Genomic DNA, 17,629 nt, shown 5'->3' with positions numbered 1-17,629 from the left:
TGGTCGCTGGCATGACTTACATTAAAGTGAACAGGATGTTCATTCAGACAGGAAAGATGCTCAGCTGTTGTCAGATTAACAAGACAGAATGTACATCTAAAATGCTTCATGCTGCCTGATGTTTTGATCTTACTACTGATCCTTGGATTCTTTAAGGTCTCTACCGTCCTTGCCAGACTTTTCAAGGTTGAGTCTCTGGTACTTTTTGATGATGCTTGCACTGTGGCTACTTGAACCTGAACACACTTGGCTAACACTTCAAAGTCCTCCCCATCTTGTAAGCAGATACAGTGTGCAATTCTCTCAGTGATGGACCCTTATAACAAGCTCTCTGTGTGATCTTCGGTTTTAATCTTGACATGCATCTGACTAGAGAACCAGTGCATCATCTGTTCCCAGTGTTAGTGTATCAGAATAGAAATTACCAGAACCAATGAAAATAAGACAGAAGCTGCATTTTCTTTTCTTTTTCAAAAGAAAAATGCAACAATTTGAAGGATATGAGTAATTCTGAGTAATTCAAGGTGCTTTACAATGGCAAAGAAATGCATTTTGCCCTCTGCAATTTATATCTACCTCCTCTATAGGTCAAGATATCTATAATATAAAGGGTCTTACTGCCTTTTGTCACTTGTTTGTGCCATTCTGAGTCAGAAGAAACTTGTTGGTCAAACAAAAATCCACTACAAATCTAACTTTTTTTTTTATTATACAGCCATGGCCATAAGTTTGGACACAAGTACCATGACGCTTGTGAATCTTAGAAAATACCACAAAATTGTCACTTACAATACAGTACACAACTCCTGAGAACTATATTAAGTTTCATATTTAAAAAAAACATCAAAAGAGTTCGGTGTTGTGAAAGTACTGCATTTTTTGTTATTTTCTTCTAATATTATGTTTTGGGAACAAAGTTGTTCCAATTGTTGGAATTTATTGATAATATTATATCCCTTGTTGATTTGTTGACTAATTAAACTGGTGCTGTCAAAAAATATTAGTTATGTTCTGTAATAGACATCAAAACAGACATAGTAAGTCATGCTGTGTCCAAACTTATGGCCATGGCTGTACTTCTCGAAAGTGTTCGGTGTAACTGAGAGACAAACAGCGCCCTCGACAGGCGCAGCTTCACACTGCATACTCCTCCGGTCCTCCTTAACAGTTTGTGACAAACATGGCGTTTCCCCGTGTCGGGGAAGAGTGTCACGTCCTGCCCCGCCTTAACTGAACACTGACTCGACGTTATCAGGCTGCGTGTACCGCGGAGGGAACTTCACTGTCAAAAGTACACAGACATCATTATCAGCTCCGGGTCCACTCCTAAAGTCCAATGGTCGGCAGCTCCCCCCTGTCCCTGCGTGTTGGCCCCGCGGCTGCTGCACTCAGCGCCCAGACTGCATGACGAGGTGAACACGGACTGACTGTGGATACCGAGAGCGACAGAAAAGAAAAAGTTAGGCCAGGGCATCGCAGTCATGTCTGGGCAGAATAGATTTGTGAGTCCGTTCCACAGACCGCAGTCTTTGGCCGCTGCAGCTCCGGCGGGGAAAGCCAAACTTACACACCCGGGAAAGGCCATCCTGGCAGGTAAGAAAGTTTGAGAATGACCGAGCAGAGGAGCTGCGAGAAGTTTCTAAGTTTTTGTAGTGAAGTTCTGTCTGCAGAGGGAGCAGGACTGGAGCAGAGGTCTCCAGGGTCCGGGGAAAACATCTGTCACTGAGGCCCCCTGTTTGAAACACCAAAACTACTTTTCTGTTGCAGTAAACTTAACATTTGGTGAAAGTTCCTTGTTGGTCAACCCAAATTAAGCTGTAACAATTTAATGCAAGCAACAGGGCATATTTTCTGACAATTCATACACTGATCATCAATCCATTATCAACGAGAAAAGCACTCAGACAACACAGTACTCTGCCAAGGCTGTTCATTTCCCCATATGACTGTCAGAAATGCAACATTTTATATATATATATATATATATATATATATATATATATATATATATATATAGTTTAATCAATTGTTCCTGGTATTATATCCCATGGATAAGTCCTGATGAGTCTGCAGCAGTCGATTAATAGTAGGATCGCAATCGTTTACAATGATTTATCGTTACAGTGACGCCGTGCCGCTATCTCACAATGATGCAGAACTCTTTAACAAGTCTGTGGTTCCTGACTATTATCCACATCACTGCCAAAATCTAATCAGCTGGTTCTTGTGTTATTTCTGACCTTCCCTGAAAATTGCATCCAAATCTGTTATTCCGTTGTTGAGTGTTGTTGCTAACAGACAGACAAACCAACGCTGATCGTCGCATAACTGACGCGTTCCTTGACAGAGTAATAATTGTTAGTCTTATTTACTGTAGGCTGCAGTCTGAGGCCTGGATTATAGTCTTGTGCAGTTGCAAACACCACAGACACATAGTTGTTCTATTATACAGCTTTTCTAGTCCACTTGGAGGATTCTGTTCCAGACAGACAGTAGGTCAGATCTTTGTATTCCACACATACACAGCACTGTAAAGTATTTGCCTTTATCGTGTAGTCATCATGCTGACTCTTGAGGACTTGGAGAGATGATGAAATTTGCGTGGCATGGATCCTCCCATACTCAAAGTATATATCAAGGGCAGTGTATGTATTTAATTACAATAGTTTGCCTGCCTGGTAAGTAGTGCGTATGCATGGAATAAATAGATAAAACTTTAGCTTTTGTTATACTGATTATACCCTTCAAGTTTGTGTAGCCCAGAAGTTGTGTCAACATAGTGATTACTCTACAAGGACAATCGTGTGCATGCATAGAATACAACCAAGACTTGATTATCCTCCGGTGTTGATGTTCACATTCTCAGCAGACACCACCGATACAGCAGTCTACTTGAAATACTAGGTTTACACTTGCAGAATTCATTGAAGGGACAAGGTATTTACATAAAGTTGAAGTCCAGGCCTCTTTCAGGAGAGGACTCGGAGAGGACTCGTAACTGAATGCTCCGGAAAAACTTATAAACTAACCTGGAAAAAGACAGATTCAGCAGCTAGATGGCCTATTTCTCACCACACGTTTTCAGAAACACATTTCAGGGAACTATTTTTGTAATATAAAGACATTATCCAAGCAGCCATGTTGATCTTGTTTAAAATTTGGGAGCAGACAACCCTTAAGCGAAGTGTTCGTCCAATCAAGTTTGACAGAAAACAGAAATAAATGAGCAGACACCTGCCAGGTACGTAGTACGTAGTATCCATGATGTGTGCGTAGTCAAATAACTGAATATCCTGTTAGCTTGTTTGTGTTTCCAGCTGCTTATACCACAATGTGGCCTCAGCAGCATTCATCCTACAATCGTAGTGATATAAAATACATAGGGAGAGACACTAGACAGAAGACAGTTGTAGAGATGTGGGAACATGAAAACTAGTTTTACTTGCTGTAGTGTATCTTCCTGTTCCTGATCTCCAGCAGGTAAAACAATGAGGGAATTTCATGCTAAAAAAGTTAGTAATGTGTGAACATATTAGGTGTCAACTGATGCAGATATAAATTATTAATAGTCAATGATTCGATAAGGGATAAAAGCCAGTTTACTTTACGAAACAACAACCCCAGTGCAGCAACCTACACATTAAAACTTTGCTGCAAGTTTCACCAAAAATTTGGTTCGTTCAGTAAGGCAGCCCACTTGTTTTTTTCTCAGCAGATTATTCTTTTTCTCGCCTTCCTGTTTGCGAATGTTCCAACAACACAGTTCCCCTTGCAGAACCAACGTTACTACATCTTGGGCTTGGCACTGAACAAGATTATGGTGATTGGTTTAAAGAAATACAAACAAGCCAGAGCACTTTCTCTCCATAAAAGACAATAATGAGATGCAGCAGACCATTCTACAACCAGTGCTGTGAAAAAGAGTCCAGTTATGCAAAACCAAAATAACACAAGGTCCAACACAGAACTTCATAGAATGCTTTGTTTGTTTATGTTTCAATAATGTCAACTTTTAAATATTCATAGTTTAGTGTTGATAGGTTATTACTGTTGATATGTAACCAATCAGAAAGTATTGTGAGTGGGACCTTTTTCGACACCTCAGAGGGATGACTACTGGCTGAGAGGGGCAACCTCATCAGTGCCAAAATAGCACTTCAACTTTATTTTTTTTAAAATCACAAAATTGTTGACAGTCAGATCCGTTCATCAGTCAGCACCTAGAACCTATCATATTAGCTTCAGATAAACGCTGACATATATTTTAAAGCAGGGCTTTGGACTTTGTCCCCTTCATTTATGGCATTAAGTGGAAATCCATGACTGACCTTCTCTACAAGTGTCCGGACCATTTATTACTGGCTGGACTGAGCCTACAGCAGTAAAACCTGTTACTCAGCTAAAAGGACAGTAGGCTTTAGCACAAATGCTTTTTCTTCTTTGAAAAACACACAACTAAGATGATTTTCTACCATTAGTCAATCAGTGACAGATGATCAAACTTCACAGAACTCTGTGTACTGCAGGACAATCATTACTGGTCACATTGCAACATCAACAGCTTGCTCGGAGATTCTACGTTTACTGAGCTGTTAGTCATGTTTGAATGTTAAAGTTCAAACGTAAAGCCTAGCTGATTCCTGTAACTTTCTGCACATCACTATCTGCAGTTCAGTGGCTGTTTTCTACTGACATACTGCCCCTAAACTGTGTGCTCAGAGGCCCTCCATGTTCATGAGCCACAATGACGAAGCACATTGCTCCGTCAGCCTGCACTCACATTCAGCAGGATTACAACACGCCTGCTAGAAATTCAGCTCAGGAAGGCTCTAAATCGGAGCACACGCATTCTTTACCCCCTCTCTGTTTTCCACTGAATAATATCTTTGACTTTACATTCATTAAACTTGTCTGTGGAGAGTTTGCCTACAGTCACCTTCACTGCACCTTGTGGACCCTGATAGAGGTGAGGGTTAATAGGAAGATCAGTACCAGTCCACTGATGTCAGAGACAGATTCGACAGCCGTTTGTAATTGAGTCTCAGAACCACAGACAAATTTTGTTGAACTGTGTGTTATTGCTGCAAGTATACTGTAAAAAATAAAGTTTTTAACTGTTAGTTTACATAATTTCTATATTTTGTCAAATTGCAGATAGTATTTTGTAAAATTACATGAAGGAAGTATTCCTTTACATGGTAATCAGAAAACAATGGGGAAAAACTAAACATGCATAACTTCCGAATCCAAAAATCTGTATATTTAGAAATAGTTATGTGACGAGCATTTGTCCGTCTGTTAGTCTATCTGTTTGCAACATTACTCAAAACGGATTTGGATGAATTTTTCAAGGAAGGTCAGAAATGACACAAGGACCTAGTGTTTAGATTTTGCCAGTGATACGGCTTATAGTCAGGATCCACGGATTTGTTAAAGATTTCTGCATCATTGTGAGATAGCGGCACGGTGTCACTGTAACTATGACTACAAGTGAACACAACGTCAGCGGCCTGCTGATGATCACATGATTGCAGTCCTACTACAAATCCACCGCTATGGACTTATCAGGACCTATCCGCTGGAAATAATACAAAGACTGAGCAGCCTTGGCAGAGTGCTGCACTGCGCTTTCCTTGTTTGTGTGCTTGTACAATGTGTAACCATAAAATTACACTGTTTTACTATATTCATTTTAAAGATGTGCTGTTATTTTTACATTTTTTTTTATTGTTTTTGTGTGGGATTTGTTTTACAGTGTATCTTTAAAAGGAATTCTGAATTCTTGTTTAAGTCTCTCCATACACGTTGGACCAGCTAAGCTGGTTCTGTGTCTTTTTCCAGCGTGAACACAGGAACGTGCTGCAGGTACTGCACAGAGACTCGTTCTCCGATAATGATGTGGACTGTGTGTGTTTTTGACTCAAGCTTAATTTGTAGGTCTGGCTGCAGCTTTATAGCCGGCATCTAACCAAAGAAATGCCTGGGTGTGTCGTAACCACCACTGTTGGCGCTGGCTGAACTTCATTTGATGTTTTAGTGAAAACAGAGGTTTGTGAAGCTGTAATCTTGGGATTGTTTATGCACAAGCAGGATGACTTGTTTGTCTGTGTGCAGACCAGAGCTACTGCTGCTGTGTTGGATTTCTCTGCATGACACTTTGGTGGAAAGAATGAATGTTAAAGCAACAACAAAAGCCCCTTTTTATATTGTGTGAGGATGGATTCAAGCTACAGCACACGCTGCTGCCAAAATGTCGCTTTGGAACTCACCCTCTCTGCTGAAGGCCTTCATTGAATCCAGGAATTTCTTTGTACAGCTTGGTGTTAAACTGCTGAGAACCTGTTTCAACTGTTGCACTGAAAGTTTTGACTGTTTCCTTTGCCACATTTTATGTGAACTTGTCAGTTCTGAGTGCATTAGAGGAATGGGACTGCTGTCAGCCTCCTAAATCCATGTTGTTGTGCAGTAATGTGATGAACAGTTTGTGCTCTGGAGGCAACACACCCCCTTGACTTGGAACAGGGCCAAGGGGAGTATCAGCAGTGGAATCACTCTGAGATCAGCCGAGCCAATCAGCTGCAGGCTGCATGTTTGCTGTTGAACGGCAGATGTGTGACAGCCGGGTATTTAAGGTGGAACTGGTCTATACTGGCCAGAACTACAAAGAGCAAGCGTTCAGCAGTGCTTTCGAAACTTTACCAACTTGCTTTTACATAGAAACTGTATTTTTCCTCACCCACATCTTGAAGTAAAAGCAAGTTTTTTGTTTTATTTTTTTTGTTGTTTAATAATTTTTTTTGGTTTGTTGGATTGTTTGTTTTGCCCTGTGACCCTGTGACCCCTGTGACCGTTTTCACATGTTTCACTGTAACATAAAGTCTTTCCTAGAGGATTTCATAAATGTCTTCTGTGTAATATGACACTGTTATAGACTGCCATGCATCTTCAAAATGATCTGAAAAAATGCAACAAAAATTTTAAACACATGGAATCATGGTGTATAATATTTTGTCACGTACCCACAGGTGTTTTGAATACTGGGGAACAAATTGTGGCTCCATGTGCTACAGATATTTCACTACTTGCATTTTTAATTTGCCTTCATATTTTTTTTTTCCTCTCTGTTCTGTGTTATCGCAACCTGCAGTTCAGTTCACTTCAACCACAAAGTCCCTGTGTTTCTGACAAATGACTGTTGGCTGCAGATGAGTCATTTATGCATTTCCACTTGTGCCAAGGTGTGCAGTGCTTTTTTCTTTGTTTTGTTTTTTTCAGACTGTCTGTAGAAATTTTTAAAAAGAAACATGTAGGATAAAGGAATTTTGATGGAATTATTTGACATCATTACATTATTTATTTTTACAGGATCTGTTTACTGTAAACACTGTATTTTGGCAAGATTCCAATGAGACATCCAAAGTTTAAGCCCATTTTTGGCAATTTCTCTCACATTCAAGAGCTGTCAGGAAGTTGAAATCCAACTAATCTTTGTGTTTTTACAGATTGTGGCTAAACAGGACATGCAGTATTCTGATAACTCTCTAACTGTATGTTTACAATCCGCAAACTATTGTGTCTGCTTGGTGTGTTGATGAAGTTTTGCAAATTAATCTTTCTTTCTCCCTGAAATGCACTTGTGTGGGCTTGACAGATAAAACGTTCTCATGTGAATTTTTTTAGGCTCTTCTGTTTATACTAGTCTGTTCTTTATGGAATGTTTTTCTGTTATTTCAGGTGGAATTGCAGGAGGTATAGAGATCTGCATCACCTTCCCAACAGAGTATGTTAAAACACAACTGCAGCTCGATGAGAAAGCCAATCCTCCCAAATACAGAGGCATCGGTGGGTTGATGCTTAAAATCTGTTTTTTTATGTAATCTGAACTATTTGGTTAATTATGAAACTTGTGAGTGTAACATTTGCCTCTTCACTCATATCACTTGTGAAGATAACACCTGCTATCAATCGTCCTCCTTTCTGTTTCTGCGACAGTCGATTGCGTGAAGCAGACGGTAAACGGTCATGGGGTGAGAGGTCTGTACAGAGGTCTGAGCTCGCTGCTCTACGGCTCCATACCTAAAGCAGCTGTCAGGTATTGTAACACTGCAAACTGACACACATACAAGCATGTATTTGTCAATGTAATATAATATATCAAGTGTAGGTTCCAATTAAAGAAGCTGACAGCTTGATGCTCTGAAAATTTTCCTCCCTACAAACCACATTCCGGCCAAAAAAATCTAGTAGACCACTTCTGAAAGTTGTACGGTTTACTTAAAATTCCAAACCAAAAAAATACAGTGTACAAAAACAATTCTTCTTATTCCAAAACCCAGAAAATATTCCAAGGCAATCAAAAGAAAAGAAACATAGGTCAAAAAAACTGCGTGGCTCCCCTCTCCATGCCTGACAGCTGACTACCTATCCACACCCACTGTTCCCATAACTCAAGTTACCGCACTTTAACCATTAAACATGAACTTAAACGCATTTAGGCTCCCACAACAAGCTTCATGAAGTCGTTATTTGGAATGGATTCTTGAAGTTGAATAGCTCAAGTTTCTTTCTTCTTCATGGGAACACCAGTTGTATGGAGTTAAGGTAGAGCTGGTTAACAGAAAACAGTCCTGTTCAACTACTATCCAAAGCAAAGAGAAACAACATCTCATTACTGTAAGACATGAAGGTCAGTCCAGAAGTGTCCTCCATAAACATCAAATAAGAAACAAGAAGAACACTCAGAGAGCACAGCACTCTGCCAATGCTGCTCAGTTGTTGTATGATTTCCGACGGATAAAATCTTTAAAAAATTCATGGTCCACAGAGGTTGATTTGTAGTAGGATCACAATCATGTGATCAATATGATTTTTTTTGTGTTCACTTGTAGTCATACTTACCCTATGTCGTAATGATACAGAAATCCCTAACAAATCGGTGGATCCAGACTATAAACCGCATCACTGCCAAATCTAATCAGTTGGTCCTTGTGTCATTTTTGACCTTCCTTGAAAATTTTATCCAATCCGTTATTCTGTTTTTGAGTAATGTAGCTAACAGACAGACGGACGGACAAACCAGTGCCCATCATCACATAACTCCGCTGCGTTCCTTGGCGGAGTAGTTAACAGTGAACAGCTGGTCAGATTAGAGGCCACATCAGTGCTTCCTGTAGTTCATGTTCAAAGTGTTGCAAATAAAACACTTCTTTTTGAGTCCCAGAAGAAGAACTGCTGAGACCCAGAAACACAGGACTAGTCGAAAATCTGGACTTTGGTCTGACGCTGTGAGAATTTTGAAGCTGCTTTGTTTTTATGAGACACGGAGAAGATGAATTAATGTCAAATGCATGTGTGACAGACATTGTTTCATTTATTTAGAATTCGCGGTAACCAGCATGTCTACTATGGCATCCTGCAGAGTGACGCCATCTATAGCGAAACCGTCTCGGTTTTTCAGCAGAATAATGAGCCAAAAACACCTCTTGGATCTGTAAGGACTGTCTGACCAGGAAGCAGAGTGATGGTGCACTGCATCACCACCCAATCTAAACCCAGCTGAGATGGTTTGAGACATGGAGAAGCAGAGGAGAGCCTAATGGCTTATAACTGAGCACTTAAACCCACTAGTTTTATTTTATTTAAGCCCTGCAACAGACTGGCGACCTGTCCAGGGTGTCCCCGGATTATAGCACAATGCTAATTTACATCTGCAGTCCCAAAGAAAAAAAGACACAACAGTGATACATAAAACAATAAGTCACAATAAAAGCTCTTTGCAAAAAGTACACAAAGAAAACATAGCAATTAAACATACAATAAAACATAGGATTTTCGGTTTTAATATAAAGACAGTAGGTCGCAATAAAAGGACATTACAAAGTGTACACAAAGAAGTTACAGGTCAACGGTCACAGGATCGGTTCACTTTCAGTCACTGTTTTAGGTGAAATTTGAAAGTTGATAATATGGGACACTCCGTTATGGAGAGTGGAAGACTGTTCCAGATCTTATTGGCCTTTACAGAAAGAGAATTTTGTCCAAAGGCTGTTTTACTGTTTGGGACCTCACGGTCCCCTCTAGAGGAGGCTCTGGTCCTGAGACCGCTGTGAGTCCTTCTTTTCATGAAGTCAGACATGGGGGGCGGAGCGAGTCAATGGAACACCTTGTAGATCAAACAAGCACATTTAAAAAATTTTAAATTCTCAAAGCTCAATAGGTTGTGATCCTCTCAGACATGATATGACATTGGTTTTCTGTCGAATGCTTTTAACGATTTTTTTAAAAAAAACTATTCTGTAATCTTGCATGTATTTACACCGGTTAACGACCAACATGGTACGCAGTATTCAATGTGTGATAATATCACGGAATGTAGAAACATTCTAGCAGCACCATATGTTATGAAAGGTCTAATTTGTTTAATATTTTTCAGGTTGAATTTCACTGTATTTTAATGTGACTCTGGAAACACGGGGTGGAGCCAAGAGTCTCACCAAGATATCAGAATTCAGGGACAGTTTCTAGTTCCTGTCCTCCCAAACAGACTCTGGAATGTCTGATGTGTGATGGTTGCTTTGTGAACATCATACACACAATTTTTGTTGAATTCAGAAGCAGGCACGATTTGCAAAGCCGCTCATTTACTAGTTGCAGCTTGTGAAGATTTCATCAGGGTGCAGATCATTATTTTCTATTTCAAGTCATTAATCTTTTTTATTCGCTGTCACTTTTGCAGATTTGGGGTGTTTGAGTTTCTCAGTAATAAGATGCGTGATGAGACCGGTAAACTGGACAGCAAGCGAGGATTCTTCTGTGGCCTTGGAGCTGGAGTGGCAGAGGCCGTGTTTGTAGTCTGTCCTATGGAGACAGTGAAGGTAACAAGTTACAAATCTGTTGTGCTTCCATGTCAATCAAAAGTAAATTTTTTTTTTTTATGTTGCAACACAGCAGTTAGAACACCTTCTAATTGTTTCACAGTTACAGAAGTAGATATTTTTAAGAAAATTTCTCCTGAGATTTGACACAGAAGCTGCAATTTCTAGTAATGGTAATTGTGGAGACTCTAATCACACCTGCTGTTATAACTATCAAAAATTCAAGTGTTTTTTTATTGGAATCTGTCACCTAATGAACATAAATTAGGAGTCAGATTGATTGATAAACTAAGGTAAAATTCCATGACCTCAGTAGTATTTCCACAAAAGATTATGCTCTTATTCTGGTTTGAACACGCAGCCTTCAAATTTATTGGATTCTGCATTCAATCCATTCCATAATCACTGTTATTATGCCATTGCAGGTGAAGTTCATCCACGATCAGACATCAGCAAATCCAAAGTACAAGGGCTTCTTCCATGGGGTGAGGGAGATCATTAGAGCTGAAGGTAAGACGTAATGCTGCCACCCACTGTTCCATCTTCTCCACTACAGGAGTTTCTCTGGACATTTTCAGTAATGAATTAGGAGACTGTGGTATACTAATCCGAATGTATGTGCAGGACTAAAGGGGACCTACCAGGGTTTAACAGCTACTGTACTGAAACAAGGCTCCAACCAGGCTATCCGCTTCTACGTCATGACTTCACTGAGGAACTGGTATAAAGGTACGAGAGCAAATATTACCTTCAAATTACCACTTGCAACCAAAAATGCAGCCCTAAAAAAAAATCCCGCTTGTGTTGTGTTTTAAGGCGACGACCCCAACAAAACCATTAACCCTTTGATAACTGGACTGTTTGGAGCTGTCGCCGGTGCTGCCAGCGTGTTCGGAAACACTCCTCTCGACGTTATTAAGACCAGAATGCAGGTGAGTTCAGCAACATGTTCCACTGGTAATCTGACCCACAACTTTATGGCTAATTGTACATATGTATGTGATTCTACAGGGCCTTGAAGCTCATAAGTACAAAAACACATTGGACTGTGCCGTCAAGATCATGAGACATGAGGGACCGATGGCGTAAGTTCATGTGCAGCTTGATGTGTTTAATGGCGACAGAGTGATGATTTAGAGACTTAGTCGTATAAGAGTTTGCAGCTCAGTGTATCTGAAAAGAACCTGATCATATCGACACAGTCTTCATAATAAATGAATATTTTTAAACTGTGGGAGACAACTAGACACTGGAAGGAAACCATCTTTATTAATTCTAGTGAGTGTGAAGTATAGTTTTACATTTTGGGAAATAGCATTGTAGTTATTGTATGGACTTATCAGGCATGGTATGTGTTAATCATTGAGCTTTGTGCTACTTTGTGGACAAAGTGCTGATTGACTTGGTTGGGCTTGCTGATTAATATCATGAGGAGTCAGAGCAGATTCTAGAAGGAGAGAGAACTCAGAAGTGTCGTCTGTGCCGAACGACACGATTAAAATGAAAGACAGACCAAAGAAAGTTGATTTTCTTGGATTTACTTAGATTTTGTAGATGTTTGTTTCAGGAAAATGGCTTTTTAGGGGGAACTCCACAATTATTTGTTATTTTAAAAATATGTTCAAACATTCTTTTCTCCTATTTTTTTTTTAGATTTGGTCTCAGGACAAGTGCATTCACATAACTGCATGTTTTAGTATTTTGTACATGGATTATTTGAAATTTAATGGGTGGGACGTAAAATGTCCTCTAATTCTGGAATGACCCATACACAGCCTGCAGTTCAGCTGACTTTAGCTGACAGATCCATGAATTTTTGTCATGACTGGCGGCATGCTTCAGTCAACAATGACTTCACGGTCTCCCTGATGAACACCAAATTTTTTTGATTTTTAGAGGATGTAGTTTATATATGTTGGAATCATTTTTTAACAACACGTCAAATAAAGGGATTTTTAAGAAATCACGATTTTAGGCTTAGATTTAAGGGCAAGTCACAGAGGAGTAATTGTAAATTGTCTGATAGTACAAAATTTGACGCCTCTATCTGCTTTTACAGTTGCTGGCGTATAAGTGGTGGAATTTTGATAATTTTTTAAAAGATAACATGCCTGTTAAATCAGTCAATCAGTTTTCAAGCTCAGTTCTTGCTGTGATTTTGAGTAACATTTCTAAGTGGCTAATTTATCACTTCTGATGACTGTTATTGCCTTGAAGCAGCATTTTCTCTTTCGTCTTCAGGTTCTACAAGGGTACTGTGCCTCGACTGGGTCGAGTGTGTATGGACGTGGCAATAGTCTTCATCATCTATGAGGAGGTTGTGAAGGTGCTGAACATTGTTTGGAAGACGGACTGAAGCAGCCCCTCGGTGCTACATGAGCAGGAGCCTTGGGACGGGCCGTCCTTTTTACTAACGAGGCCTTGTCCAAAGCCAATCTCCCTAAAACCTACTTATCGGTTCTAATATCTACCTCCAAGACGTTTATCAGAAAGACAGAAAGAAAGATAGGGATTGGTATGTTTTTGATTTTATTTATAGGACAGCAATTACAAGCAGAAGCATTATCTGCATAAAAAAGCTCCAGGTTGCAGAATCGCTGCTTACTGTTGCCGTTTTTCCTTTGGAGAGAGATGGGGAAGATTCTTTCAGAGCTCAGGGAAAGGGCATTTATTTAGACCTGCTCGACAAGAAAAATGGGAGCGCTGTCAGCACAAACTAATGCTGTATATACTTAATCAAAGAGAAACCAATGCCCTGACCCAACATAATGTGATTTAGAAAGTATAGACAAAGAAATTATACTTGAAAAAGGCAAATAATACCAGAAATCAAACATTTTAAAACTCTATTTTATTGCAACTATTCAGAGAGATTAAAAACTGTTATTTCATATGCTACCGGATGAAATAATTAATATTCACAGGTACAATAAATGCCTTAAATTAGGACTGACAAAATTGTACATCCATAAAAATGCAGTTGGTGTGAAAAAGGTTCACTTTTAAGTTGCAGAGATTTTTAAAATTATCTTCCGAGAGTGACGCCATAAAAAGTGCCTATGTATTATTGTGATTCATTTTGAGATATTTTGAGATTAAGAATGATTGAATGTTCCTCACTACAGATTATAATGACCCACTCAGTTGCACACACACTTCCAGATGTTTATTCCAGGCGGCATTTCTGAGTGACTCGTATCCTCTCTGATTATTGTGACCGTTTTTCTGCTTCTAACTTTTAAACTGCCTTTGCGGTGTGGACATACTTGTTGGGGAAACTCCGTTAACAGTGCCTTCCATCTCATTCCATGGATGACAAGTGGCTTAACTTTTAGTGCGGATTCTCTTTTTTTAATTTTTAACGATGTATTAATTTCCTTTACTTTTTATGTCAACTGACAACCCAATGTGCCAACTGCTGCTCTTAAATATATATAATGCCGTGTCTTAGACTGAACTTTTTAGCTTGCAAATCCGGCATGTTTACATGCAGTGCAATTAATTGTTTTGCTTAACACACAATCTTTGTGTAGGACACACAGTGTTTACGGTGAGTTGCCTTTTTCAGCTTCATATTTAACCTCACCTAGCAGACATGTCACAGTTATTTAAATGGGGGTTTCATATTAACAGATGAGAATTCTGTCAGTAGTTAAAACTACATATTGTGCCTTCAGTCTAATTAATTCCAATATGTATGCTCACAAATAAACATGGATCAGACTGTTAATGTTGTCGTGTTCATTTCAGCTGTCACCCTGCTGTTTACTCTTATATTTTACTTGAGTATTTCAATTTTTCTGGCAAGTCCGCAACAGCTCAGAGAGCTCAGTTTCTTTAAACATTTATCTGACACCTTGTTTTTCTAAAAATGAGTAAACACAAGAGCAAATTATCATACAGAGAAGTAAAGGACAGGGCTGATGGTTAGCACTTTAGCCTTGCAGCTTGATCTCTGATTCATGTCCCAGCCTTCCCAGGATCTTTCTGCATGTAAGTAGTAGGAAGTAGAAGTGAGAATATGATGATCTAAAAGCTTTTGATTTCAAGACATTCATTGAAGAGAACAGTCTCTTGACATTGACCTTAGGACAGCTGATTGTGTTTTTCTCCTCTAATGTGAATGAGATGCCTTAAGAAAGTGGCATGAGAATAATAACCACTACGTGCTTGACAGTAGGTTTGGTGTTCTTGAGGGTAGGGGCCTTATCTTCTCTGGTTATTGTGGCTGAATAGGCCAGTTTTAGTTTCATCTGACCACAGAACTTTCCTTTACAAAGTCTTTCATTTGTCCATGTGAATAGCAGCAAACTTAAATTAAGCTTTAAGGTGCCGGTTTTATATATATATATATATATATATATATATATATGAAGAGTTCATTTGCAAAAACAGGTAACTCCGTTTTATAAATTTTCAGAAATCTCATTTTTATTGTTTACTTTAGATAATAATAATAACACTAATAGTATATTTATTCTATATTTTGTCATGTATTTTTCTACTGAGTCAAATCTTCAGTTTGATTGATGTTATCTCAAGTAAACAATAAAATATAAGGTTTTCTGACAATTTATCAAAACGGATTATCCGTTTTTTGCAAATGAACTCTTCATATATATGTCATGGTAGAGACTGCGATTTGGTAGAGTTGGAGTTTCTACCCGTAGAGATTGCGATTGGAGTCTCTACCAGTAGAAACTCCAATTCTACCAGTAGAGATTTGTCAGGGCTAAGGTTAGACTTTTAAGGTTAGGGTCAGGGCAGGGGTCAGATTTAAAGTTCCATCTCTACTGGTAGAGATTACAATCGCAAACTCTACTGGTAGAAACTCCAATTCTACCAAATCGCAGTCTCTACCCTGACATACATATATATATATATATATATATACAGTGCCTTGCAAAAGTATTCGGCCCCCTTGAACTTTTCAAACTTTCGCCACATTTCAGGCTTCAAACATAAAGATATAAAATTTTAATTTTTTGTCAAGAATCAACAACAAGTGGGACACAATCGTGAAGTGGAACGAAATTTACGGGGTCCCAAGTCAGCTGGCTCCAGCTCCCCCGCAACCTTACAGAGGATTAAGTGGTGTATAAGTAATGGATTGATGGGCAGAGATTTCCATGACAGGATGTGCAAAAATTAACTGCAGTCTCCCAAGCTAGTTTTTTTTTCTGTTTGTAACCTACAGTTTAGTTTCTTTTACTGAAAAGAGCCACACCCTCTGATTCCTACAAATGTTATGTCGGAAACAGCAATCCAAAGGGCATACCTCTGTTCGGGCACAGATTATAGAACCCAAGTGAAGGTGCACAGTAAATATTAAAGATAATCTAAAATTGAAACACCTTAAGTGCAGGAGCTCTTCAAGTCCAATGCTAAATTCTTTAGCATGCTTAAAGCTGCTGTCCGGAGTTTCCGTTTGTTTTCAATTTATGTATCATTTTTTAACAAAGCTTAAATGTGTTAGTCTAGTTCGATACTATAATATAAAGTTAGTATAACGCGATATGAAAATTTATTCCTGAGCTCCGCCTTCCTCTCATAGACCCCCATGTTATTCCAAAAAGCGCCGGTTGCTGCCGACCAATCAAGTTCGAGCTTCCGCTTTGTCATGCTGTCAATCAACGGTTACGCGCACAGCAAGCAAGCCCATGCAGAGGTGGGCGAGCTACGCACTACGCAACCGCGCGCACATTTGTTTTGCTTGTGGAGGAGAGAGCATCAGGGATCAGCAACTTCCAGAAAAGTTACCAATCCCACGGCTTGTCAGGCCAAGAGACTGCAGGACGTTTTTTGGCTCGGGGTGCTCACGTCGCTCCCCGACCACGGCCTCCATAGCCCGCCTGACGGCTTCGTTTAGATGCCGTGGTCGGGGTGCTCGCCTCGCTCCCCGACCACGGCCTCCATAGCCCGCCTGACGGCTTCGTTTAGATGCCCGACCTCTGGAGGAAGATGTTGGGGCGTCTGGGACATACTCTTCGTCAGAGGAGTCATGCAATTCTGAACTCTAGATAGAAATAAATAAACAATGTAACACATATACACGCGTAAATGCACTAAGTTTGATAAACAACGTCATCGAGAGGGATACACGAGTGTAATCACATATTGAAACTTTACTAGTTCGTCCTAGCAGATTCATGTTATTTTGGTATTAGGACAAGTTAGACTCAATACAGCATTCTAACGTAATTCCTTTATTATTTACTAAATGTACTAAATGTAGAAGAGGGGAAAACAGCAAAACAGGCGAGATGCTGCAGCACTCCGGGCACTTCTCTCACGTACTGCGCGCGTGCACAAATAAAGGGGCGAAATCAGAGGGAGGGAGGGTGGGACCAACAGTGTTTTGGGAGACGCTGCGATTCAAACTCCGGACAGCAGCTTTAAATAGAAATCATTACAGACTGCAGCTTTATTTTATTAAATCTTAAACGTGGGTATTTTCTAGTATCTTTCGTCCTTTGCCTTAAAGTGAATCCACATGTAGTAACAATAAACACACCAACAGTCATAGTTATTAGAAAAAATAATCCAAAATGTCCATCTACAGTACATTTTTATTTAATTTAACATTTTTTGCTTAATCTGGAACAAAATTAAGCAATTTGATTAAAAAATGCATTAAATATTTTCACATTTTAAACTGTATTAAGCTAAATAAATCAGATCCTAAAATTTGGTTTGAAGAAAGACCGCAAAAGAAGAAAAGGCAACTAAATGCCCCCTCATATATTTTACAGTGT

At 39.4% G+C, this 17,629-nt stretch overlaps 1 protein-coding gene across 1 annotated transcript; it reads left to right on the top strand.

The window, feature by feature from the left end:
* Positions 1-1,205: 1,205 nt before the first annotated feature.
* Positions 1,206-14,604, top strand: slc25a1b (slc25a1 solute carrier family 25 member 1b). The gene is made up of 9 exons (XM_022199787.2): positions 1,206-1,593; positions 7,735-7,842; positions 7,993-8,092; positions 10,736-10,874; positions 11,300-11,384; positions 11,499-11,603; positions 11,691-11,806; positions 11,886-11,959; positions 13,116-14,604. Exons 1-9 carry the CDS (start codon positions 1,482-1,484, stop codon positions 13,228-13,230), a joined length of 954 nt encoding a protein of 317 aa, XP_022055479.1. The 5' UTR covers positions 1,206-1,481; the 3' UTR covers positions 13,231-14,604.
* The last annotated feature ends 3,025 nt before the right edge of the window (positions 14,605-17,629 follow it).

The sequence above is a fragment of the Acanthochromis polyacanthus genome, chromosome 18, assembly GCF_021347895.1.
Source record: "Acanthochromis polyacanthus isolate Apoly-LR-REF ecotype Palm Island chromosome 18, KAUST_Apoly_ChrSc, whole genome shotgun sequence".
NCBI classification, from domain to species: Eukaryota; Metazoa; Chordata; class Actinopteri; family Pomacentridae; genus Acanthochromis; species Acanthochromis polyacanthus.
Note: the sequence above shows the minus strand (reverse complement) of the source record. Positions and strands in the feature narration are given on the sequence as shown.

What these genes read in the sequence shown, in the direction of transcription:
- slc25a1b (XM_022199787.2), top strand. Translation starts at nt 1,482, where the DNA reads ATGTCTGGGCAGAATAGATTTGTGAGTCCGTTCCACAGACCGCAGTCT. An exon ending in TCCCAAATACAGAGGCATCG is followed by an intron (nt 7,843 to 7,992) that starts GTGGGTTGATGC and finishes TTTCTGCGACAG; the next exon opens with TCGATTGCGTGAAGCAGACG. An exon ending in GGAGATCATTAGAGCTGAAG is followed by an intron (nt 11,385 to 11,498) that starts GTAAGACGTAAT and finishes ATGTATGTGCAG; the next exon opens with GACTAAAGGGGACCTACCAG.